Source organism: Pavona decussata, unplaced genomic scaffold (genome assembly GCF_977016875.1).
Source record: "Pavona decussata unplaced genomic scaffold, jaPavDecu1.1 SCAFFOLD_87, whole genome shotgun sequence".
Lineage (NCBI taxonomy): Eukaryota > Metazoa > Cnidaria > Anthozoa > Scleractinia > Agariciidae > Pavona > Pavona decussata.
Genome location: NW_028145504.1, coordinates 3,175,358 through 3,202,886, shown reverse-complemented (window position 1 = coordinate 3,202,886; position 27,529 = coordinate 3,175,358). Strand labels below are relative to the sequence as shown.

The 27,529-nt window shown below is 37.5% G+C and overlaps 1 protein-coding gene and 1 non-coding gene across 4 annotated transcripts; one reads left to right on the top strand and one right to left on the bottom strand.

Moving 5' to 3' along the window:
• Positions 1-190: 190 nt before the first annotated feature.
• LOC146474813 (QRFP-like peptide receptor) lies at positions 191-25,827 on the bottom strand. Of its 3 annotated transcripts, none has more exons than XM_085116544.1 (4): positions 25,707-25,827; positions 12,725-14,343; positions 4,272-4,521; positions 191-3,424 (listed from the first exon to the last, which is right to left on the bottom strand). In XM_085116544.1, the coding sequence occupies exons 2-4, from the start codon at positions 13,389-13,391 to the stop codon at positions 3,160-3,162; spliced, it is 1,182 nt and encodes a 393-aa protein (XP_084972670.1). In that variant the 5' UTR covers positions 13,392-14,343; positions 25,707-25,827; the 3' UTR covers positions 191-3,159. The 3 variants fall into 3 exon arrangements, with proteins under 3 accessions (XP_084972670.1, XP_084972668.1, XP_084972669.1); XM_085116542.1 differs by lacking the exon at positions 25,707-25,827 and adding an exon at positions 23,605-23,864; XM_085116543.1 differs by lacking the exon at positions 25,707-25,827 and adding an exon at positions 14,491-14,774.
• Trnav-gac (transfer RNA valine (anticodon GAC)) lies at positions 3,532-3,604 on the top strand. Its single transcript has one exon. It is a non-coding gene; the product is annotated as a tRNA-Val (tRNA).
• Positions 25,828-27,529: the final 1,702 nt, after the last annotated feature.

Here is a 27,529-nt window from a genome sequence, read left to right as displayed (position 1 = left end):
TAAAGGATCGAGGGAGACGTGCGGAAAATCGGGAGCAGCGGAGGACCTTTTCTGAAGCCCCACGTGCCACTGGGCACACTGAATGTGTGTGGGAGTGATCTACTAAGTACGTGCAACGGGTATGCACGACAAATCTGGAATGAGTAGCGAGCAAATTACATAAATTGTAATCAGTCAAGACAAGAGAGTATTTCAGTGCTTAGATGTTCTTTATTTCTGTCTTCTATGTGCCGTGCAATATATTAATACTCTAGGAAGAAATTATAGGTTGACCAATCCTGGAGATTAATAAATAAAAATGTAACTCCAGCGAAGCAACATGGAATAGCAAATTCAAGCCTAGGCTAATCAACATTGGCGATAGAGAAAAATCTTTCTCAAAGTCATTGATAATATCATAAAATTCGGTGAACTTTTGCTTCGAATTTCTCCAAGAATTATCAGTGAATTGAGAAGCTACATCGAACACTCGAAAGGGTGTTTCATCCGATTTCCAAAATCCTCAAAGTTGGTTTAAAAATTAAACCCGGCTGCCCCTCGTTTTTTCAACCAACTTCTTGCATGGTGTTTGGAAATCCGATGAAACAATGTTTGATTATATATATTACTTTAAATTTAAGGCCACGAGTGATAAGGGAAGTGGTCAAAACTACTATACTCGAACATGACCCACCAAACCCCAAAGTAGATGGTGGCGTCTGCCTGCACCCCCCTTCCTCACCCTCAAAAGATGGTGTTTTTTCCATAGCCACCCCTCTATCCAGCAGTAAAAAATGAAAGTGAGATTCAAACCGCGCTTTTCTTGTTTATCTAACAATTCTAGCTGAATATTTCTGTGTCAACACAATTTTAAAGCCAATGAAATTTTGTCCGTAATATTCACGAGATAGGTGGTGTCTTCCACAACCCCCCCCCCCACCCTACCCCAGTCAAGGTAGGTCCTCTTTGAACAAACTTGTTATGACCAGTTCCCTAAGAAGAAGCAAATTCACAGGGCTAAAGCTTGAAAAGGGGATTTCCTTTTAAACAGATTTATAGCTATGGGCGGGAAATATATTGGTTGAAAATTTTTCGTGATACCGAGGAATGGTGGAATAGCACAACAGAATTGTTTTTCAGTTTTGAGTTGTCTTCTGGTTTTCTTCTTGAAAACGACTGTGACAGCCGCCACTCAGTGATCACCCAAAACCTTTTCGTGTCACATTGAGGTTTCGTTGGAAGTGATTAGCTTCAAGAAAGGTGTAAAATTGTCCATGGTAAAATCTGAAGCCATAAATCTTTCTGTTTGAAAGGATGTTTAAGAAACAAATTACTTCTGCTGTGACAATATAATCACCTAGTTGGTTTAACTTCAATCCCCGGTTGTGTCATTGTATCAATTTAAACATGAAAGTTTCGTTGAGTCTCGGGTATCACTCGTGATCTCAAGCTATTATCAGCCAAGGAAGGAATCCTTGACTCTTTCGCGCAAAGTCGATTACATTTTTTTAATACAGGACTGACTGATATCACTAAAATAATACCTGTGCTTTTAGTATCTGTTATGTATTCGATGTTCTTATATAATACAAATACAGTAATCTAATGTTTTAAGTTTTGCTGTTGACTTCTTTAACTTATATTCGACATTCTAGGTTATTTAAATTATTTTCAGCTTGTGTTTACTTTTTTTTATCTTACTTCTGCTTTTCTAGGGAACAGAAATTTCTCTTGAAAACGCTATATCCCGTAGAATTTTTAAATTCAAACCATCCAAATTTGGAAAAGGTTTCGTGAATCAACATTCAATTTTGGACATTGATAAGGTAAATATAAATGTGCAAGTCACTTCGGTGCTCTGTACACTGTAAGTCCCTCCATTTCGATATCGTTATTGCGTTCACCAGTCGCTCTTTTTTGTCCTTAACACTGGCTGTGATACTTTCCATTTATCTGGGTTTTTTAACGTACGGTTAGAGAATACACTTTTAAATGATCCTCGAAGTTACTCACGGAAAAAGCGTGTTTTTACATTTTCTACCTCATCTTGGCGAATCCGAGCTCATCTTGGCGAAATATATACCATACAAAATAGGATTTAATGAAGCTATCAACGTGTCAAAATTTTCGGCAAAAAGATAATAGTAACGCTCGTAATGATAAATGATCTTTGCCATCGCGTCTGAGATTTTGAATTGCACGGACTAACACCAAGTGGCAGACGGGCAAAACGAATCCCCCCTTCCCCCGCTCCCCCCTCCCCCGCTTCAAGATAGCGGTGGCGAACCCTCGTTATTAGCGGTATCTTTGGCAACACTATGTACAGGGCTATTTGCTTAGAAACAATGGTTCTTTTTACAATACGGATATTTGCGGAGTCTTCTTAACAAACATGCCGGTAAACGTGTGTTTGGTTTGAAACAAGCCGTGATCTTTAGAACTTTCCCGGAACAGTATTTGTTCAATTTCATCAACGTAAACGAAATTACGACACCGCAATGGCAGACTCCTAGGTAATGATCGTCACGGGCGTGTTGAAGTTCTGGCTAAAACTGAATGAGAAGGCGAGCACTGCTAAGAGAGGGTCGTTATATATCGCAAATCGCAATTCCACAGTAAAACTAACTGGCGAATACCACACTGTGAGGACAAATGTCCAGAGATGTTCGAAAACCCCGCACGAAAGTTAAGAAAGGAGTCAATTTCGATTCTTCGTTTTGATGTATATAATACCTAAAGCCGATCCAGGCGAAAATATCGCATGCTGAAGTGTTATTTCTCGATATTCTACCTGTCGTCATTCATCTCATCAGGAATGTCCTCCTGAGAGAGTTATAATCATGGCCTCCTTTCTCTTCTTTGTTGGATAAACTTGTTACTGGAACAAATGATTTCTAATTCAACAAGGAAGTCAAATGCCCCAGGGTAGACTAATGCTCAAGCGTTGGGACGAACAACGTGGCGAAATGCTCCACCGTTGCCTGGAGTGATAAGCACTTGCTGGAATTGACTAGTGCCGATCAGAATAGACAGCGCTTTCAGTTCCAACTGAAGCGATGGGCCGTAGTTCAATCGTAACTCAATTGTTTTTCATTTCAAGCCCAATGCTTGAACGCGAAACTTATCAGTTTATTGTTTTTTAGAGAAGCAATGATCAACAACGCTTTTTTCAGCCCTGAGTCACAAATTAGACTCAATACAAATAATTGGTTTGTCAACCCCACTTCCGTTGGAGTGGTCGCTTCGGGTACTCTTTGAAGAAGTGGTACATGTCATCAGGGTTGTTCCATTTTGGATTGAAACATCTTCTTTTGAGTTCCCTTTCTTCTTCAGAAAGTTTTTATTTACGTAACCTGATACATTCCTTGTGTCGGAAGAAAAGCGCCTGTCTCGATAGCAAGTGGATTCCGGGTTTCCATACAGCATATTACTTAAGGATTGACACCTGCGGAGAGAGAGAAAATAAAGAAACTATAAATATACAAACCTTTAATATACGAATTTCATATTTTGCACTGTCATCTCATCAACTCAACGGCTCAGCTCCCAGTTGGCTTGATAGCTCAGTTGGTAGAGCACTGCACCGACATCACAGAGGTCATGGGTTCGAATCCCGTTCAAGCCTGAAGTTATTCAGGCCTTCTTTTTGCAACTGCATAAGCTGCGTTAAAAACTGCGAGTGGTTAGCGATTCAGGTAGTCGAGGCGGGTGCAAGAAAAACGAAGAAACTTTTTGTTCAACATCAGATGCCACAGGTATGGAATAAATTAAACCAAAAACAACAAGAACAACAAAAAATAGAGTTTTCGACAAGATTCGTGCACATGACCTTGCCCAAACAAGCCAAGGTTACCAAAACTAAGCTAAGGTAATCTCGTGGTGAGCTAAGCTTCTGCTTCATCGTGTCACACACCTTGTATACCACCAATTCAGTAGTTGGTTTTGGTTGGCGATAAATAATGATAATGACAATGATAACGATAAGAATGATGATAATAGTATTAGCATAAGAACCAGACGAATGGCTTTGTACCGTTCGCGGGTAGCTTGCAACTTGTTAGCCTGCATTGCAGCCGGACTTGTCACTCAAGACCTATAGAGAACTCGATATAGGCCTATATGAGGGATTGTATAGAGTGTCTGCGACGCAGGCTAGCAACTTGTTCAATGGCAAAAATTCATTATTAGTAGAACAACACAAGTTGGTCGATGCTGCGGCATCGTTTATCTATATGTTACTTAACTAAAAAATGCCTGGTTCCAGAGTTTTTGCATCAATTTTGAAATCTTACCTTAACAGCCTCACAAACTCTCGCCTATAGTTGCGATTGAGGACCGCATAAACAACTGGGTTACAGCAACTGTTGGCGAACATCAACCATAGGCTAAACATCAACAGCTGGAAGAACCAGTTCGAATCATGTCCGGGACCTTTAAAGTTTTGGTATAGGCTTATAATGTGATATGGAAGCCAGCAAACTGTAAATAACACCACAACAACCACCAGCATTCGAATGACACTTTTTCTTGCTCGGTTGCCACCTGTGGGTGGGGAAAAGTTAAAAAAAATTGTCGTTAACATACATCTTATGTTCCGGGAAGGGATCAGTTTGTCAGAGCAAATCTCGGGGAAAATGGAGTCTCGTGGAGAATGTTTATTATTGTTATTATTATTATTATTATAATTATTATTATTATTATTATTATTATTATTAGATAGATTTAGGATCGCGTTTAGGGCAAACGGCAAACGTGAGATTCTCGTTTACGTTTTCTTAAAAAACTGAGCACATAGCGAATAGATGAGAATAGCGCAAAATAATTCTGGCAGTTGATGCTAACGCAAAACTACCAAATTTTAATAAGAAACTGAAAACAGCGAGCAAATGTAGGATAAACGCGGTCATGTTTGTCTTATGCCGTAAGCGAATCTCTAAATCTTTTTCTGTTATAAAGGGAATAACGCCTGATACTTTGCCAACGAGGCTGTAGGTTGATTTGGCTAAAGTCAGTGGATATTCCGCAAGATTGAGCAGGATAATTGTTTTATTATTCAACACATTGATAATAAATCAGAGTTTTATTGCAGAAAAGCTAGAGACGATCTTTATTTTGCCATATAGATTCCCCGAGCCACGAAATTACGTACATCGCATATCTTTCGTGTACGGACGACGAATATCAAGTACACTATGACCATATATATTTGGGCAGTGTTACAATGTGTTAAATAATATGAGATGTCGTTATTCAACACACTGTAGGGCTGCCCAAATATGGTCATGGTGCACTGAATATTCGTCGTCTGTAGTCTACAGATATCCTGCGCTATGCGTAGTTTCGTGTGTTGGGGAGAAAAATAGCAAAATAAAGATCGTCTCCAGTGCTAGAATCTCGAAGGCTTGCTGGAGTGGAACGCTTTACTCATGAAATACGTCCGTCCGTACGTAGATGCGCAGTATCTCATGAATGATGTTGTCCAGGATGCGCGCGCTTCTGGTTGCACGCACCAGTGAAGTGGCGGGCAGTCTTTGTCTGAATACTTTTAATCACTAATCTTTGAGGCTACATGTAAAAGGACAAACTTCTAGGATCGCTTAAACACGAACCTGCAACCATTTGTCTAGTTCAAGTTGCTAATTACTGTAAGTTACAAGACGAAGTATTTTGTTCTGCTCGATAATAATATTAGGAAACGTGTACTCGTCTCACAATGGCGAAAACCAAAAGAAAAACGTCCCTGCTTTTCCAGGCAAGCTGACGAAAGCATATCGCACAACACAAAGCTTATTATCTTGGAGTGCTGCCCCAGTCGTTGTAAAATTAAGGTAGAAGTTAGTTATATTTTTCTCTTGGAACGAATTTTTCAAGCGTGGCAGAATAGTTAGCGCGCATGACATTCCAGCTTGGACTTTGCTGTTGTGTTTTTTTCTCATGCATGCAGAAACTTTACTCTTCATCCAATGAATAAATTACACTCAAGGGTGCACTAACAATTACCATTTTTACACTAAAGAAATCTTAGATGTCTAGACCCATTAAATGGCTGCTTGTTGAGTGTGACAAAAACTTGAACGTCAAAAAATGAACATTTGTGTTTTTTTAATCACTGATGAAACTGAATTCTGAATACCACAGAAACTGGAAACTTTGCCGTATCAAAATTCAACAAAAAGTGTTCAGTATCGGTGAAATGAATGTACAGCCAGTGCGGCCATTAAGGGGGCAATTCACTTAAACGCCATTTTTCTGCCACTTGACATGGCTTTAATGGCAATTTCTCATTCACGTTTCAAGCAATCCAAAAACCTCCCATCATTATCCCGTGAATCTGTGTTGTGGGGTATTTTGTGAATTTTTGGATGATTTTTGGATATATTTGGGAGGAGTATTTTTTTTTAGAAGGATTGGTTAAATTAAGAGAGATAAGAAATATTGAAGATTTAGTGAAGTTTTAAAATTAGAGTTTGTATTTAATAATTAATAGAAGGATACCAAGTTAGTCCACTAACAACCCGGGGTGCTCTTGCGTGGGTATCAACTGTCTGTTGGTGTTCCAAAAATCATTTTCTCTCTTCTATCCCTTCTTAAAACCTCTTTAAATTTCATTCAAATTTAGGTAAATTGCCCCCTTAATGAGATGAAGCTAAATTTATCCGCCTGTGATTCTTAGAGAAGTAGTAATATTCCAGTTTGCACTGACTTCGTGCTAAAGAAAACGTAATCAACTTGTGGCCTTTAGGGGCGCTTGGGAGTGTTTGTGTGATTATATCTAAACTTTTTAGCTGGTAAAGTTGTTTTGAGGAAACATCTTGTGAGCATGTGTTGCTTCCACGAAGATTCTCACTCAATTTACAGCGGATTGAGGTCGAGTTTATCATTTGTTTATAACATGATGCAATGAAAGCATTTTACGCGTCTGTTTATTTTTTGTATTCTAATTTGGATCGCCATGATTTCAATGCAAGTTGGAGGGGGTCAACTCATAGCTTATAATTAATAGCACGAGAGAAACACAAAAGGCCATTTTCGTTTTACCACATGCTCGTTTCCCATGAAATCAGCCTGCACATTTTGAAAACAATTTAAACTTACACAATATTTCATAACAGCCACGACTACTCCTTTCAAATGTACGTTTATCGCCACACAAGGGTGTGGCTAAATTTTGCAGAGAATTTTCTTTGGTGGTGTGACTTTGACCACTCCTTTGAGTATTTATCAGTGGCATTCAATGAGAAAATTTAAACAAATTTCTTAAAATGTTGTCTTCTGTGTTTCAAGATAATTTTCTGCGCTTTTGTAGACATATTTTGTAGGCTAATTCAGTTTGATGTGTTCTGATGCTTTAGCTGAAAATTTAATTTGCAGAAAGTTTTAGGAAACGAAATTTTATTCCTCGAATTTGCGAACTGTTGTTAGTTTTTTTCGAAACTGGTAGCTGTTGCCCTTCCGAAAATGAAGGAATCAGGGGTGCTTACCATTAATTTGTACAAGCCACCCCGATGGAACTTTTTTGCATAAATACGAAATGATTGAGCTTGTCTTGACAGAAGATGGATGACATGCAAAATGTATGAATATCAGCTGTAAATCCCAAAAGGAGTAATAAAAATAAATCATTTTGACCAGAAGCCCATAATTTCAGAAGTATACTCCAAATGGAATGATGCGTACCATTTGATTTTCCAACTGGAATTTCCGGGTTTTCAAATGGTAAGAACCCCAGTTTTCCAGTGTTGCGAAATTGTGAGCTGAAATTTTGCCGAAGAAAACTGTAGTTTTTCCTTACGACTAAATCCGAATTTCGGAGTTGATTAAGGATTAAGATATCCACCGAATGAACCGTTGGGTGTCCTTGATTGATTATTTGGATTCATTGTTTAAAAGAAATCTTTAGACAATCCAGCTGCTGCTTTATTTTTGGACTCAAATTAATTTTGTTGAATACTCAGTTAGCAACTCGCAGAGGCAAAGGTACTAAGAGTCTTCTTGAAGTTTTCCTCACAGGATTTAACTGACAACTCATCTACAACGCCAACCCAACACAACTCCAACTAATAAGTCTAGCTGAACGATTCACAGTTATATTAATCTGACTTGTAGACATGTTTGGGTCCCCTATCTATGAACCTTTGAAATTTCCAGACAGTACCTACAGCAAGGAAGCTAAACACATCTTAATGAGCACACAGGCAAATAGCGCGAGTATCCAATGAGCAGCTCAGGAAGAAAACAAATAAAAAGTAAGCTTGGTCAAAACTAAAGCTCTCTTGGTGGGCAAAGCCAAGGTCGGCTAGATCCCACACATGCCTACCATGTGTTCAAAGTGTTAGGTATTCATTTAAAATAGACATTACATCCTAGAATTTGTGAAAGAAGTGTGCGGGTTAACCTAGAACTTGATCAACCTTAAATAACAAGACCAGCATGACAGATACAAACTTTCAAGCATAACGTAATTAAAAGTATACTTCACGCTAAAAGTACAATATGCAATAACAATAGCAACATTCAACTTCATAACAATTTTAAAATGTTCACGACAAAATCTGCGGATAATTTTAAGGACTAAGAGAGAAATGTTGAATGAAACATCTTTAGTGGGAAGACAATTATTTCTTGCGGTAGCTTTTTGGAGTGGTTCTGGGTAAACAAAGCACAGGCATGTTTCAATGAAGACCTGTTTAGTTCAACTCAGGCGTGGAAATTCTTAGCACTTTTTTCTAGCAAGACTAAAATTCAAGACTTAATTAAAAAAAAAATGAACAGACAAACTGCCCCGAAAGAAGTAATTCTTCGGAGCTGTCAGTTCAACTGTTGCCGGGCGAGGATTTTCCCGGGGGAATAACCACACCTTAGGATTTCATTCACAGACTCAAAAAAGTTTTTAAATTGGCTGCTGTTCAATTATGACTGACATTTAACATTTCTTACATACATTTCGTAATTGCTCTCTCGAATAATATCTTTTTAGAAAGTATTTTTTTTTTTATTTAATTGCGCCCGCGGAATTGAAATAGCTTTGTGGTGCTGCTTTAAAAATTGGTTTAATGTTCGTCTGTATAATTCCCCAAAAATGCATTACCTGCTCACCACTTTTCAAGACAAATAAGAATTTAATAATGTAAGCTTAAGTGCATCTCAGTTAACCAGAATTTTCAGCTATTAAGAAAGGAAAAACTATTGCTATATATGTGCATGTCCTGAGCGGTTTAGTTTTTGATCTAACAGATTGGCACAAATTAATAATTATACTTCCTCTTCAAGCAAAAGTATGCATGTGTCGATATTAAAGACACATGCTTGCAATAAAATTGAAAGTAATCCAAAGTAATGGTCAGGCAAGTGCTTTCTATGTTTGAACATTGGTTTTCAGTTTAAATTACGAGTTCGTTACTCACAGGCATTTGATTTTTTTTCGCTTTAAGAGTAAGGCACAAAAATATCCCAAGGCAAACAAATTAATTTAATGTGTTCAGCAAGCTAGCTGGGATCAAAATGACAGTTTAACAGTGATATGTTTTATTTTATTTCAAAATTTAGATCTAAGGGAATAAAACGCATCTCCATTCAACGTTTTGAAATGTAAGTAAATAAACATGACTGAAATTCAGATTCGAGGTTTACGCCCTTTCTGACTGTCTACCCTGTGAGGGAGTTGCTTGGTGCATTTTTTGTTTCAGAAAAAATGACATCTCATTGCAAAGGAACATAGAAATAAAAATCGAGACTCGAGGGAGTTAACGTCATTGTTCAAGCAAATACAATCCATTGTAAACTTAATTCACTTCATTTACTTGGATCTTAAATTTAGAAATACACTTTGAAATGTTAGTTGTCCGTAGAAGTTGAATGTTGAAATGCCATTAAGGATATTTTTGCCATAGGCAAGCGTATCCAAATATTGCCGAAAGCTGTTTACTCCATTATAAGAGCAGCTGCAATAGTTCAATGTTATTTACCATGACAAGCTATTTTAAACTCTTCTTGCTAAAAACAATAAATAAAACAAACGACCCACAGGATGTATGCAAAGCTGGCCTGCTATATAACTTAGTGAAGCCGCGTTACCCGAAATAAAACAAAAAGGATTATAAATTAAGCACTTTGCCTTGTTCCGTTCTTGGTCAATATTACAATTTACATACCAAGATCAAATCGCTTTAAAGAAATGTTCAATGGTGGAACCATTAATGGTCCGCACCAATTGAAACTTTATTGTAATTTTAGTCATTAAGAGAAAAAGGTTTTGACATGTAGATACTCATAAATCAAAATAGTAATTTCATGTGCTCCACGGCATCTTTTCAAGTCGTTTTACCCGGAAATGGGATGCAATGAAATTCCGTCAAGGTTCTCATTTTCCTTTATGGATTGTAAAAGGAGGAGAAAATACTGTAAAAATATTAAAAGGGTTTAAGACGAAATTTCACTTTAATTTCTATTTTGACTTTCTGTTAATTTCTCAAGCCATTGCGAAAGGATAACGAGGAAAAAGGTACAGTAATATGTTAACTTGGCCTTAAAAGCCTAGGAAAGCTTTACTTTGAAACATGGTAAAATTACGAAGTAAACACGGTGTCAAAAGTGCTTCTTCCTTAATTATTTGTACACAAAACGAACTTTTGCACATTGTTTAACCCAATATCAGTTTCCAAAATTATTTACTCGGCTTAGAATATTTAATTTATTCCCTAACAATTCAACTTCAATTTTTGTTGGGCGATATCAGCGTGAGTTCCTTAGCACACAGTATGTTCTGTGTATAATGTAAAAATGCGTCAATAGGAAGTCAGAGGTCGGTTGATATTTATCTTTCAAATTTCCTTTCGGGATTTGAGTTTCCCCGGCAATAGCATTTTGCCACCGCGCATCGTACACAAGAGCATTTACCGAGCGCGCTGACTGCGATTTCGCAAATATAACGACGAAAGATTCAAGAGGCAGACTTTTTTATCTTCAATGAACCCTAAGGCAACAATATGACTTTTAGTTGTAAGATAATCGGTTTACGTCAAACCCCTGCTGGTAAAAGGACTTAAATAAAAAAGAGGCGCTAAACGCATGGAATGCCGGCAACGTTTTAAAACAGTAAACTTTTATAACATGATTCCTTATCTTTTCGTCTTCCGCAAAGACTAATGGTTTTCAATCTGAATTAAAGCATATTTAGCTCCCACGCAAATAAAAAGAGTTTCTGTCGCCAGAATTTCCTTATACATATCTTAATTGCTGCGAGAATGCTTAAAAAAAAAAACTATATAAAAACTGCCCAAGGGAAGGGCGTTTTGCCAAATTGACTTGAACATTTGTGTTAATTTACGGATGATAAAATCGCCAAGGGCAATAATAAATAAAAAGTATTTTTTGAAAACATTTCCTTGAAGTGAAAACGAAAATGGAATTTACCTTAATTTAAGGAAGAGAAAAACGTCAATTGAATTGCGGTTGCATTTAATAACAACGCATTTCAAGAATTAATTAACACTACCTGTTCAATTTTGTTTTTATTTTCAGCAAAGTAAAAGTTTCGACAGCGCGAAAACCACGCAGTATTTTTATCCTCCTTTTTCCCTGATCCACCGCAAATTGCCTTGTTTACGCTCTTGTTTTAAAAGTCGTTAACAATTCTCATTTCTTAACGCTTCCAATCTCATTAAAATGCAATGAGACAAAGAAAAGTATTTGATGCGAAAGAGAGCTATTGTTTAAACAGCAATCGCGCTTTTCAAGTTAAAACATTTCAAAAATTACAAGTCTTTGCATATGCTAATAACACAGCTATTTCTGTGGCGAGAAAACAGGGACTTGTGAAATAAAACCGCATGAATTAATCCCGGATTATATGACTAAGAATCGAAATCAGCGGTGAATTTCCCTAGAGCAAAAAACGGGTGACATCATTTGTAAAGAAAACCAGTTTACAGCGACATTTGACGAGAGCATATCCCCAAATAACTTAAGAAATAAATTTGTATTGCATAATAGATGCAGCTTTAAATATTTCTGTGTTTATAGAAAATATTTGGGTGGTGCAAACAGTAGCCATGCTAGACATCATTGTTTCTAGGGACACTATTGTGGCGAGATGTATTCGATCCACCGGTTTGCGGGAAAATTTGTACTCGACGCGATCTCTCCAAAGGTGTAAAAATGTTACTCTTGTTTTCATAGACTCTCGAAGTTGTCACCTTGTCTCCTAGCGATTCCCAGCCAGAAGAAACTGCTATCATTAATGCAAATTTGGTTTTAGAGTATTTGTTTATAGATTAGAAACTGCAAACAGTGTTTTTGAATTAGCTACGATTCTCAGTAAAATGAGCTTTATTCTTCTTGCTCGAAAACCTTAAAGAACCTTCGCAAAGCTTCCAACATTCAATTGAGTTAATAAAAATCGGACGAAAGTTAACAAAAAAAAAAAAAAGAAATCTCCAACAGTCAGTGAGTTGCCCCACTAATGTAAGCAAAGGCAGAACTGTAATATAAATATTACGAAATTCACGCGTTTCGCCATTAGAGGATGCAAAATCGACATCGATTCTAAGTTAACAGATTACTTCGAAACAAACTGCGGTGTGTAAGCCTTTTCCGTTCGCAGCAAAAAATAATTTGTTGGTAGCTTACTTGTAAATTTTCGTTTCCGCTATTAGATCGTTCGTAGACTTTCCGTTAACAGATGACATTGGTTTCGCATTTATCGCAATAAAAGAAATCTGGAGAAAATATACTTAGAAGCACTTACCTGACTGTGCACTAGCAGATTCTGAAGTGTTAAGGTTGTAGCAAATAAGAAAGTACAGCACTGATATGACAATCAATGGTATTAAATAAAGGGCGACAAACAGCATCACGGTGTAGATTTCTTGATCTCTCAGACTTGGCCATTCTTCTATGCAATGTCTTGTTGAAGGAATATATTTTTGGTAAATTATTAGCGGGATCGGGTAGATTAAAGCGACGATCCAAATGGCAGCGATGATCATGATAGCATGTCGAGTGCGAATTCTAGGCAGCAGAGGATGTACTATGGCTCGGTAACGGTCGGCTGCGATGGCCATTAGCGTTCCTACCGAAGAGAAAATCGTCACTCCTAGAATGAAAGGAATTGCTTTGCAAAGGACGAGACCCAACGGCCAGTACTCAAGCGTGGGATAGGTTACTGTCATAGGAACATTTATAAGAGTCACTGTTAGATCCGCGACACCCAAGTTTGCTATGAAAAGATTCGTGACACTTCGCATGCGAGGATTTCGGTAAGCTAAGATAACCAGAGTGTTTCCTACGGCGCCGACGATGGATATGATGCTGTAAAACACAACTCTGACCCACTTTAGGACTATGTCATCCTGCAACGAAGCTGGCGGGACGGAGGTCACATTGCCAAAGTTCGTTTGCGGTGAGTCCACCATAATACAGCTTAGCGGTGAGAACAAACTTGGTATTCTCGTCTATTGTTTATTTATTTTCTTTCTTTATTCGATCTTGCTGTAGCTAGGTTCCGGCAAATTAGTGCATGTAGACTTACACAATGCCAGTCGTACCTTAAAAGCCAATATTGTGAGACAGATCCTGCAGCGAGCGCGGACGCGAGCAAATAATATTGCTCCTTTGTGACACTTCTCCGTCAACCGAGGCTTTCGAGAGCGGTCGACTGTTCGGCTCCTAACACGTTTGCCTGAAGTCCAGAAGTGCTTAAGTTAAGGCGGGTTGTACGTTTATAAGAGCTCGTTTCCAGGAAGTTGCGTCAGCGCTTAACTCTGATAGCCTTGCGTGCCTGCCCGTGAATCCCCTTTAATTTAACGGAGATCTGCTTGTAGCCTTGAACAGTTCTATTTAGCAGAGGCGGTGATTTGACGTCAACGCAAATCCCCAGCCCGCGATTGGTCCAGACGAAAATAAGGCAGCAATGATGAACGCGGGGAAGCCAATTTTACCGTTCTTTATAGCCAATTTCCATGGGCTGACTGACTTCATCCGATGAATTTTCAATTGGATATTTAGTTAAAGCAGATGCTCCCGCCGACGTGCCTATCAACATCTTCAAACATTATCTACCGGATAACCTGTGCGAGTCCACTCATTAAATAAAAGCAGACAATTTTGTTTTCAATTAAATCGCCTCGCTATAATTTCTTATCGCTTGTCCCCCAGTAATTTGTCGTGGAATCTTTGGGATGCGGCGCCGTTTTTCCGGCTTATCGACGTGACGCGAATCAATGGTCGTAAATCCGTAGTGAAAATCGCATCGCCGGACGAACAAACAGTTGAATTCAGTGTAGATGCATTGCAATATCCCGTTGCCAAATTTTTCCGAGAACTCCAGTGGCTTCCGATGTTGTTAAAAGAGATGTTTTCCGCTTCCTATAGATTCAAGACAGAGTAAAAACAACAGTTAGTTGTTAGTCGTGGTTTCAAATGAGACAAGAAATATAATATTAAGCTTCGCGGCTTTTCGACACAAAACACACTCTCGACAGCTTTAGAATTGGAATGACAGCCCATCATCACCTGCTATGACTTGCCAGTCACAACTAAATCTTTCCTCCCCCTGTGGCGAATAATGAGTTCTTTTCAATCTTCTTTTTCGGTGCAGTGATCTTGCTCTATAGTAAAAACCCCTTTAGGTGTATTGTCTCTAATGAACTTCCATTTTACGAGTTTCGAGTCTCGTGTATCAATCGATTCTTTTTGGCTTTCAATTTGTGCAAATGTCTTACAAATGTAGATGCGCTCTTTTTCACAGTTTGTACAGGCCGTGCGTTTGTCATAGAAGTTAAGAAGGTGAAGATGTCGGTTTTTAGTTGCCCAAGTATAAAGAGGTTATCGGATGTGAGAGCGTTATCACACGAAGTCTTTCTTCGATAACACATACATTTTTAGTACATTGATTTTTTTCATCCCGGTTGGAAATTACGTGTTATAATCCTTGTAAACAGTATAGATAGTTCTAATCGGGATTTAGAGCAGCTGTCGCCGGGGCTTTGTTTAGGTTGTATTCAAATCTGCTGTATTTAAACTCTTTCCTCATTACGTTTATTGTTAGTTTTGCTCTGCTGAAGTTTTCCTCCAAAACTCAACATCGCCGAAAATGTTTAATTAAAAGATTGTTTTGCCCTTTCGACTCGGCTCCTTGCTGCTGGCAAATTCAGCCTTCGTTCTTGTAAATTGTGTCTATTCGAGCGTTTTTTGTAATAATTTATTATTTTTTCTCCTCCTTAAAATCGTAAGCCTATTACAAAGAGGCAAAATTTCATTTTTGATCTGGTGAGGTATAATATAATCGGATGTCACGCGTCGAAATTAATCTTTTTTTCTTTGCACAAACGTTCTCGCCCGAAATTTTCACACTTTGCTCGTGTTTAATTTTAAGTGCAATGTATATTTAAATTTTCAAAATAGAAATGTTGTTATGTACTTTTTCGGTCGAGAAAAATAACACTGAAAAAAAAAGGTGGGTAACTTTATTTTGTCATAAAAGCGACAAACCCTTTTGATGATATTTCCATTTTAAATTTTTTCGATTTTAAATTTAAGTTATAACATGAATTACTTGTCATCTCATCTTCAAACACAGGACAGTTTTGTTAATGAAATTTCTCAGGTTTAACCTCCGGACTGAACCAAAACTAATTCACCGATACCTAGAAAACGCGCTGTTAGTTTTCATCGCTTAGCAAGGCTAGTTAACATGTCTTAGCTAGTTTTAAACTATCGTTGTTCACTTCCGATGCGGTTCGCTTCCTTCAAAGCACTTGACTCCCCGAAAGTTTCACTGTGCTTGTAAATACACAGCTGACGCACGATTTGGGGCGAAAACACTGACGGAAACGTGTCTATATTAAAAGCTTCTGGTGATTGCGGTATCTTTAGCAAACACAAATTCAATTTGAGTGGCAGTTTGCGAGACAGGAAATTGACAGCTCCAATGGGCTTGTTCCCGGCTGCAGTTTCGTTCAGTGTTTCGCCAAAACTCGGAAAATAACATTCACAAAGCCAGCCATTTTTTGATTGCAGTCACTTCTGTGGTTTTAAGCGTATCGTTGGAAATATACCTTTGTTGCTTGCCATTGCGCAACGAATTGCAACGTTACATTACATTTTTCTGTTAAAAAAATAAAATAATAATAATAATAGTAATAATAAAATGAAACACCCTCCTCTCAGGCGATTGCAAATGACAGCTCCAAGGGTGTGTGTATTAATTGTTATAACTTAGCCAAACCTCCTTACAAGCTAAGAGGATTTGCAGAAAAAAAAAAAAAAAAAAAGAACTGAAAAACAAAACAAACAATAGAAATGAAATAAAATAAAGACTACCAAACAGTCCCTGTCGATTCGCCATGTGGGCGCATGTTTTGTCTCCGACCAAATATTTATTCATAACTGAAAAGCCAAAACATTATTTTCAAGTAATGTTTTTATTGTATCCGCTGGTACAGTGAAAATGTGCAATCTATGTTAGCCCTCGGCATGGAGGAGAGAAAAAGATTACAATGGCTTAATTTTGAATAGTTGATCTAATTTTTTTTTGGCTATCTATGTAGATTGTGTTGAACTATTTCGAGCTTTACGTATATAGACTTCCTATGGTTTAAAACCTTTTTACAAGCGGCATCGTTATTTGTTTTATAATTCCCAGCATATTAAGGGCTTAGTTGCTCGGTCCCTACTTGTTTTCAAGCCACATGGAACTTTCACTGTATTCTTAATCAACTGAAGAGACTCAACATGTCTTTCCTGAAGAAAAAGTAACAATAAACCACATATAACTTTACGACAGGGCCATAATTGGCAGAGCCATAATTTAGAAACGCATTATTTGCGAACGACGAACTTGAAAATTTCAATTTGTATTCAAGGCCACCCGTAGACATGGTAAACTCCAGTGAGGAATAAATGCTGTTTGAAGTAAAATTTGGTAAACACCGGGAAATTTCCAGTGAAGGGAAATAATAATAAAACCACACTACATGATTTTTTTTTGCCTTAAGATATGGAATCGGTGGGTTTTATCCTTTTATTAAGCTGGCGCATGCTTCCCAAGACTACGATTGGAAATAAAGTTTTGACAAGTTTATTTAATGTCTTCGTAGAGGATACTGGAAGAATCGAATTCATTGCTCTTAGCTTTTATTATGAATTTATTTATCAAAATCATTTGCTAGAGTACGTCCACAGAATTAAAATTAGAATCGCATTTCGCCTAAATATGGCATTACTCTCAAAGGTAATGTAGCATAGCAAAATTGAAAAGAGGTTTTAGTAGTTAATTCCTAAAGCCCTCCCATCTCCGCCTACAAAAAAAAAAAAAAAAAAAAAAAAAAAAAAAAAAAAAAAAAAACAGAGAAAAGAAAAAGGCTTGCAGTGTGAATCAACGATTATATAAAAGCGACGTTTATGGAATTGATACAACTTTTTGAGAGGCGTGTTTAGTTTTAAGTTTATCGTTGTCATCACCCGTTTCCTTTCTGAGGTTTTTGTCTATCTCTTGAAAGCTTTCTGTTTTGAAAATCCACTTTAAGCAAAGATGCATTATTTACAAGGCTCTATCATATACTGATCATGCCAGCTGTATTAATATGTTTTCTTTACTTCCAATATTCCTTTTTTACTTGTGCTCATCGAAAAAAGGATGAGATTCATGGAAAACGCCAGCCAGCCGTTTCATATGAGATTTAGAACAATTATTGCAAAAACTCAGAACGAAAAAATACTGGGACCTGATACAAATAATGGACTTTTACTTTTACGGGTTTTTTATCTGATTTCTATCCATTTTCCTTTCAATAAATCGTTTCCATTTGGTTTTTTTTTAAAAGCATATCTTGCCTCAGTCCATAAAAAGCTTTTTGTGTTATTACGTTATAACGTTCTTTTTATGGTCACGAAAACGTAAAAGAAAAAGAAACACGAGTAATCTTAAAATAAGAAGAAAAACAAACCCTCCAGTTTTGGACATATCACTAGCGAAAGATTATCATTTAGTATCGCTTTGTTCCGACTTGTAAAAGTAGAAATTTTGCATGATAATCTTAAGGTGTACCTGTTATTAGTAAAAGGAGTGAATCGGAGAGGCCGGGGGCGGTATTAAATTCTCCGTTTTGTGTTAAAACGTCGACCATTAGTTATTAGGGAGTTGTCACGGCATTCAGCCAAAATTTGTCCCAGTGTCATTACAATTTCTCACTGATTATTTTTGAAGTAAGGCATCATTTCTCATAACTTTTTTTTCAGCTAACGGGAAACAAATTCAGCCGTAATTTCGCAGGGTCGGCCGGTTGACGAGTATTTTATTTTCTTATACAGCTAAAGAAATCTCATTTGTTTCCACTATAATTTGTCATCTGATTCAGAAAAAAAAAAAATTATATGGATCTCAGCAGCAATCACTGAACTACCTTTCGCTTTTTAAGCAACCATTTGTTAACCATTTTCTTAAAGATTTATTCATTCCTTACCTTAAAGTTTTGTACTTTACAAGGTTAGGTTATTCCATGTCATCACATCATCTTTTATAAAGTAAGCTGTTTAGTTCATTTTTAAGGCGATAGACTAATAAACACTCTTCTCTCCTTTTTTAAAGATTTCTTTTACAAAATTGCCATTGCACAGAGTCCGCTGTAACATTTGTCTACTTCTCATCTTACATTCAGCTCGCCTTATAAGAATAATTGTTATTTTAAATGACGTTATTTCAACAGAAAAAGAGAATTTGTCCCAACCGCCAATGATCTTGCCTCTAGTTTTGCTTATAAATTCCTCTTAAACAAAATTCCCACATGGAAATTTCTTTTGTGTACTCCATTGGTTTCCTTTACAAGCATTCGCATTCTAAAAACTTGTTAACGATTACATTTGGTTTGGCTGCCTAAAATACATTACAATTGATATAAGAAAAAACAGGCAAATACTTACAGGAATAACATGATGGGATTATGATAGCGCTTTGACAAAATTACTCTATAGTTTCGAAAAGTACCCTTCCTTGTGAGCGAAACACTGACTGGCATGAAGGCGGATTTCCACTGTCGCGTAAATTTTACGTGCGTATGGATGTACACTGGGCTGGCTTTACGAATGTAAACAAAATAAGAAGCGATGTATGAACGGCTTGCCTTAAACGTAAAAAGTTGAGCGCTGTTCAACTTTTTACGTTTACGCACGCGGCTAATACATCGCTTCTTATCTTATTTACGTACGTAGAGCCAGCTAGTTACGCATGTAAAATTTACGCGACAGTGGAAATTCACCTTATAGCACCAAGAAGAAGACTTGAGGGCTGTTTACATGGAAGGAAAAAGATCCTAGCACTAGGAAGATCTGAGAAGGCGGAAAAACTTTTCGTTTGCGCTTTACGTGCAGAAATTTCGGCTGAAGTGGTCACCAAGTGGGGAAAGAAAAGAAAAATAGCCTTGAGCAGCTGAACGCCCGGCTGTCGCCATGTTTGTTCTGTTTGTCCCCAGCACTAGGATCTTCCGAGTGAAAGTAGTTTACATGGTGCTAGGATCTTCATATCTCTCAGCTAGGAAGTTCCTGTCTCTAGGAAGATCCTAACGCTAGGGCTAAGTACAACTTTTTGCATGTAAACTGAAAAGAGAAAACATATGGCGCTAGGATGATCCACCCTCTAGGATCTTCCTAGTGCTAGGATCTTCCTCCCTCCATGTAAACAGTCCCTTACACTTATTCTCAAAGAAAGACATGTCGATAGGTTTAGTGGTTTTCGTTGCAATAGAAAAGAAAGTTACTTTTAGCAAAACTCAACTATTAGCTGACACGATGCCTTCAATTAACATTACACAGCTAAGAAATATTGGTTAGTATTATTTTACTATATTGTAGAATGAAAGTTCTTCCCGTGGATGTAATCCAACAGTGTGACTATTTAAATTAAAGCTACTGAGCAGTTCTTTGCTATTGTAATGTGTATTATCGGGTTCTTTAATCGCAATCAATTTCCCTTGGGAAGGTTTGAGAATGAAGCGAATATAAGAAAGTTTTTATTCGATGATGTCATAATGTTCCGTAATAATTTATTTTTTCTCTGTTCGCCGATCCCCCCACCTTTGCAGCTCAAATGTTGGATGTTCCATGGAGCAAAATCAGTGTATGACAAATGTCCGTTGAAAACCAACATTGGAAAAAAGAGGTAAGGAAAGTTCAGGTGATATGCCCTCAGCTTCACAACGGATATGGCTATGATTCTAGGCGTGTCTAGATCAGCTGCAGCTACTGGGCGTGTCTTGAATCTTGAGCCAATTCAGTCCATTGAAAGCCATTGAGAAGTACGTTTTGGTGATAAACTGGTACCTTGTCGAATGAAAAATATTTAATAGAAGTGAAGCCTTTTTTTTAAGAATCGAGTGGCACTAAATAGGAATGCTAATTAACTTCTGAGCTCATACAAGTCAAAATAGAGACTAAAGATAAGTAACATATAATGCCCTGTTGAATATTTTCAGTTGAAGGTTATTGTATTGCTCTTTATTATGAATGATTTTTGCTTCTGTGGATGAACTCCTAAAACCTGTAACAATTCACATGAAAACTATTGAGAGCTTTCAATTTTGCACAAAAACGAATTTTAAATAATTTGTTATATTTCAATCTTGTCCCTCTAGAGGTAGTTTTAAATTTCTGGCTGTCTAAAAAACCTTTCCGTTCAATGCCAAATCGAAATATCTCTGGTCTAAAAAAAGAAATTAAGCAGTCAAAAAGCATTTTATTTTAATAGATTGATATCATCAAACCCGCTGTTAATAGTCCATTGACTGAAAAGGTTATGAAAAATAGCTGGTTGTAAATGTTTGATATTTAGTTTTCAGTTTTTTTTTACAAAACTGACCAACCAAAACAGCTCTCCAGCCATGACATCTTTTAAGTTATTGAGAGTGCCGTTCGGCTTTCAATTTTTTATAAAAATTAATTTTATATAATTTGTTATGTTTCAATCTTGTCCCTCTAGAGGTAGTTCTAAATCTCTGGCTGTAAAAAAAATCCCTTTCAGCTGAATGCCAAAATTGAAATATTTCTGGTCTAAAAAAAGAAAAAAAGTACTAAAAAAATCATTTTATTTAATAAAGTGGTACCACGAAACCATTCTTAATGAGTCATTTACTGAAAAGACAATGATTAATAGCTGGTTGTAAATGTTTGATATATTTACAAAACTAATCAACCAAAACTTTTGAAAGCCCTCTTACCATGGCATCTTTCAAGTCATAACGGATAAACAGTCAAATAAATTAAATGAAAGCGGGATAACCTGGCAAAATTGTCCAATGCGAAAAAAGACGAAGTATTTACAAATTTTAATAACCATCGTGTTAAGCAAAGCAATTACTCTGACCAATAACAACAGATGTAAACAACGCAATGAACCAATCAGAACAAAATACATGTAACCGGTGCCAAGCGCGGGAAAACGCGGGCGAGCAAGTCACGATTGATTTTGGTTTGGCTTCCCATTGGTTGAGAAATTGGCGCGTGTAAAGCAAAACCAAAGCAAACGCGAAATGGCTTCTAACACTCAGTAAAAAACTGCCCTAAAACAGTACCAAACCACACAACATGCTCAACCCATGTGATGTCAAAAATTGGCCGTTTCTTGTAGCTTTCAATGCTGGAAAAAACAGCTGGAGACACTTTTAATAGCAGGAATTAACCACTCAAAACAACTGAACCACGTGCATACGGATGCGGAATTAGTAAAGTTGGGTCTTACGTTACCTTGTGTCCACGTAAATGAGAAACGTTTCGGAGTAAAGCAAAACCTCGCAACCTTTCATGGCCTTTAGAAAGACTAGTTAGTGAAACACGTCAAACTTTTGAAAGAAACAACAGTGTGGTGGCAAATTTATTTAGCACAACTGCGTATGATCTATTGTTTAAACGTTTCATACACTCTTGCCCAATAGCTTAATTACGGAAGCGGCTCAAATATGGCTGTTTTCAATCAAAAACAATTGTTTCCTTATGAAAGATCATACAAAATTAGCATGTCTTCAACTAGGCTACCTCAAACGGAGTATTTTAGTTGCGAAACTTTTCTTTTTTTTTTTTTTGCCTTAAAACTTCTAAGTGCAACTTAATTTCATTGTGACTGACTGAAATGGGAGCTAAAATCTAACTTTTTGTCCGTGACTTTATGTTGAATGGAGTTTCGTTTACCGCTTCAATTGAACTTTTTTGACCTTTAATAGGAAAGATTTTTCAATAGAGCTTATAATTACTCGGCATCTTTGTTTCGAAATTATATTACAGTAAGAATTCACTCAGCTAATTGTAGTTCCTTATGAAAATCTATTTAAAGTGAAAATGAACTAGTGTCGCCCATTTCGCAATTTCGTAACGTTTCAAAGCTTATTCTGGTATGAGCGGGCTCTACAGTAATCATGACATTTAATGATCTATCGCCACTTATTTAATACCTGATCGGTCTTTAAACCAATTGTATGATGATTTTAGGCCGCTAATGATGGAAACACTATTGTTTTAGTTTCCTGTGGTACTTCATTTAGGATGCAGTAAATTGACATCCGTGCAAGAACGAAATTGAATGATTTGTTAATTCTGCCGAAAACGATTACACAACGCGGGTGTGACAGGTTTTTTGGTGTTCTTAATAAAAAGTGAGGCATCATCTTATACACAATAATTAATATTGCTCTTGAGAAATGAAATGAAAACAATGCTAAATATAGTTAAACAGGTGCAAGTATGTAATTTAAAATATTTTGGTAAAAGTAAAGATTCTGTCGGCACGGTGAGAGGAAAAAACTATTGTTCAAAACAATAATCCAATACGATATGATAAATATAAACTCACTGTAAAGCCACTGAAGTTTCCGTTAAAATCACGCTGACCTTATGATTAATAATCAAGTTTCTTTATAAGCTTTAATAAACTGATGCGAAAATATAGTTTTTTGGGGATATTTTGCAGTTTCATTCTTTCTCTGAATTACCGATTTTATCGAATTCGACTAGCTGAAACAAGCTGTGAAGTACATGTGTGAACCACCTTGTATAGCAGTATAAAGTGAACCTAAGGAAAAGAACGACTCAATAGCTTTAATAATTCATTTGAATGGTCAACAGGATTTCGTCCACGGACTCAAAAATTGAAACAACTTTGTGGAGAATAAACAACAATACCGCGGAAACGGCATTACTCTTTAGCTTTCATCTTAATGGTAGAATTGTAGCTTAAAACTTGATCAGTCACAATTAGTATTACCTCGCTCGATCAATATTATTATCGAACTCCACTTAGCCCTGGCCAAAACCGCACGAAACAGCCGGGATGAAAGAGTATGTTTAGACGTTTAAAATCCCGCAGTAAAATACCTTTTGGCAGTTATTCGCAAAGAAAAAGAAAAAAAATGGCTCGTTTGTGCTTCCTATAACCCTGTTACGCATTTGTTTCGTAGAGTTTTCTGTAACTCAGGATAAAAAGTTAATTTTCAGTAATATCGCCGTCTAACACTCGTGAAACATATACCACGATATCACACAGTCAAACATGTAATAAGTCCAGTGTTGTATCACGGAAAAGCACTCAAAGGCAAGCCTGAATAATTACTTTGTTATAACATAAGCAACATTGGCAAAAGAAAGTACCTGACTGTCCACATCAGAGGATGGAAAAATTCTTTGAAATCCTTTGCAGTGAAGACAGAAAGGTTCAAACAGACATAAATCAGCTCAGGCGTACACTTTTCTTTTAGAAAACGCGGCCTTGATGTATTTCAGTTCTGCTGGCTGTTTCGTAAAGCTTCGTGAAAAGGTCAAAATAAAAACTCAATTTTCATTTCAAAGCCACCGAGCCAAAAGCGACGGATGCTGTTGATGAGCTTTCGTAACAGAGAGCTATAAAAAAAGAAATTCATACAGATACCGGCGGGCTTTTTTTATTGTCTTCCTTTATTGTTCAGTTCTTGAGGTGAAAATTGTGGTTATATGATAAGTTTGTTCCGATTCAACATTCAACCTTCTGTTATCTGTTCAAGGTTTCAAGCAATCCAGAAATGCTTCAATGGATTAGCCGTGCACGCAAGTCATGTGAGGCGCCATAAATTTGTTTTTCCCTATATCAAGAACAAAGTCGAGGAAATCTAGGGAAAATAGAAAATAAGGGAATCGGAAACCAAAATTTGAAGTAAACAGATGAAAAAATATTGTGTACGTATAGAACCCAAAGTGTTTTGTGGTCAAAGCTAGAGTCAGGTGTCCGGTGCGACTTTGTCTCTCTCTGATTTTGATTAAAATTTGGTCAGACATGACCCAAGCCGGCGGGAGATTATCAAAATTTAGTATTTCTACAGCTCCAGACAGCTCGAACTTCGTAAATCCAAATTTCCAGAGTTTTAAATTGTATGCCTAGTTTCAATTTAGAGAACTGCTAACAAAAGGAAGTAAGGCAAAAATATTGACTGTAATTTCGAAAATACCATCTCTTGTTGCCTTAGTTGTGTCTCCCTGACAGACTGCTCAAGATGACGTCTCTCTGCGGTTTGTCTGTCTTGAGCTGTGATAACTTTCCTGTCTTGCAATATTTGTCGTAATAACATACCTATCGCAAATAATTGTGATAACAGAAGTTGCCGCAATTTCGTATAATCCGAGCTGTCGGATTATTTTTTCCGGGAAGATATTTATTATTAAGGACTTAAAATAATTTTGTGTAATCTTCTAAAAAAACAATTTCAATTTTCTGTTTACTTTGAATGTTGCTGTACAATATGTTGTCTACACTCATCGATCGTCGCTTTTTTAATCAAAATCATTCGTTTCATCAGCTTCTTATGATCACTCCGTAAAAATGGAGGAGGAGGATGCCGCTTACCTTTGGTAACTACCTAGGTTGACCCTTCGTTTTGCTGTAAATTGGTGGCGAAAGCTGCCGACCGGTTGTGCGGAAAAAACATCTGTTCAGCTTGGACCGTCGTGGAAGCCAGCTTTAGTTGTTTTGTTTTGCACATACTCATGAAAACCTCAATACAGTCTAATTACCATACACCAAGCTCGACAATTAACAAACTTTTCGGTAAGCATACTACAGATTTCGAATATAATTGCGCTTCTTTCCGGCAGTCTGCTTTCAAAATCATTGAATGACAGCAGACACTGCAATGACTGCACGAACGAAGTGTTATGGGATTACAATTTATGCCGACAGTCTTCTACTTCATTTATGAAGCCCTCCATTTGAAACTCAAACATCGACTGATAGCAGTATTTGCATGAACTGACTGAACTATCTCAAACCCGGCCGCCATTTTTCAGACGGTCTGTTACTATCGCAGTCCAACACAAGCTAAAACGGAATCTTTCAAAGGCTCGTATTTCAATTCGGAGTGCTAATTCCTATTCCAGACTAAACCCTTTATATCACAGATCATTCTAGACCCAAATTCTCTGATTTGAACGCGACATCCTAGACCTAACTGCTGGTATACCTTTCACAGCCGAACAAACCCATGATTGTATGTGGGAGAACTCCTGTCCCACTCCCCCCCAACCCCCCTTGTGTTTCATCAGCACAAATACGTGTCAGTCTCTGTTGCTTTCCCGAGCAAAAGGAGTAGAGTACAAAGTTTTGGCATCTTATATAGAATAAGGTTGCACTGACGATAAAGCTGCATATGGTTTGGTCTGGTACAGGGGTCCCCCCCCCCCCTCCTTGTACACGCATTTCGGTGAAAACTTAATATAACAGTTACCTGTTGAGGACGGAGTAGCAGAATAACAACAGTTGACATAAATGGCCTTCCTCAAGCAATATTCGACGGTGTACTGCTTTACCGTAGAGTGCAGAATGAACTTCAAGTAATAATGACTGAGTTGGCTCCAATCATGATGTTAGCTGACAAAATGTTTACCTGTCATCTGTTACAACCGCATTCTCCAGATAGTTGTTATGAATTACAGACTTATTTGGAAACACTTCAAGGGTATTCGCAGAAAGCAATTTACGATAGAACCGATAATTGCAACTTGTGAAGCCGTGATGGGTACGTTATTACAACACATGACAAGTATCAATTATAATTTAAGACAGGCATTGCAAACACACGATAATCAAACGTTCACTTATTACAAGATTTGGGTAGCTCGGAAAATTACTACTCGTAATAATGTGTAATAATAAAACTAAAAAGTGAAGACTAAGATGCGTTGAAACAGTTTTCAATTGAGAGGTCAATTTAGTGCTGAAAGCATTTTTTTTCGGTTTTTGCTTTTCCTTAGTACGCTCCGCGAATGCTTGCAAACGCCTGTAAACGCTATTTATATACCCGGGGGCGAGGGGGGGAGAGGTACTCCCATATATGGGCTATATAGGTATGTGCGGTCCCAAAGGGTATGGTTTTTCAGCCGTTTTGGTCATAAATAGGGTATCGATTTAAGCCATTTTGCCGCCATTGTGGTAATAAATAGGGTATTGATTTTTGCACTCTTGCTTTGAATTCGTTTTTTTAGAAGAAGCTACTTCTTCATCATGATGTTTACGGCAACTGTCAATACGTGCCGCAACGGCTTGTCACGCGCTCCGGTCACGCGCCAAGCTCCAGGGGGTTTTGAACTGAAGTTGACCAGACACTATAAACTGAAGAATTTTTGGTCAGGTCATAAAAAGGGTAGGGCAAATCGCAGATTTTGGTCACAAATAGGGTAAGGGTTTTGGGGAGCGGGCCCCCCCCCCTACCCAATTTTTTTGGGAGTATCCCTCCGGGATATATACGGTCAATAAATTAGAAGTTAAACCAAACGAAACTCAATCGTGACTTGCTTGCACGAGCTCTCTTCCGCCATTCACGTTTTGTCAGGATTGGTATTGCGTTGGTTCTGTTTTGTTCTCATTGATTTAGTGGTTACTTTGGCTACACTCGATCACAGTTCACAAACCCCGGGGAGTACCCCTGGGAAGTTTTGGTCGGGGTGTGCGGTTAGGTTCTCCAAACCTTGGCCCTATTTCAGACGCACAAAAGCAACTCAGGATAGCTTTGGAAGACTATTAAACAATAGCATGACTTCCACAGAGAAACAATCTCAAGTTTACAATAAGACACTGAACTGGTCACTGATTATTTCAACCAATATTTCTAATCTGTTTCATTGATATGATAGCAGCGGAAGCTGCTGCATGCTTTGCTGTACAGATTATAAAACATGAATGACGTTTAACATATATAAGATTCAGGGACTAGATTTACGAAATCCTATCTAAGATACATATAACTAACGACAAACTTTGGGTACTTCCTAAGCGATGTTCTGAGTTCTATTCACGAACGATATTTTATGCTCACTCTAGAACAGACGTGACTTAGGAGTCTTCAAAATTTACCCGTCGCGGGCACCACTGTTGTCTATTACTAAGCGGTAGGCTAGTCAGTTACTGCTTTACATAGCGCGCTTTTGTGGATGATAAAAATTCCGATACACTAATTCACGCTTCGATCACTCGATAAGACATTTCAAGTCGGTGTCGGTTTGACCTTCTAAGTTAAAGTGGAGAAGTGAATGCCATTTCATAGATGTTTTA

Excerpts from the sequence above, each read along its gene's own strand:
- LOC146474813 (XM_085116544.1), bottom strand. The coding sequence starts at position 13,391 with ATGGTGGACTCACCGCAAACGAACTTTGGCAATGTGACCTCCGTCCCG. Across the intron at positions 4,522-12,724 it reads ATCTGCTAGTGCACAGTCAG|GTGGCAACCGAGCAAGAAAA; the intron begins GTAAGTGCTTCT and ends CCCCACCCACAG. Across the intron at positions 3,425-4,271 it reads GAGTTTGTGAGGCTGTTAAG|GTGTCAATCCTTAAGTAATA; the intron begins GTAAGATTTCAA and ends CTCTCTCCGCAG.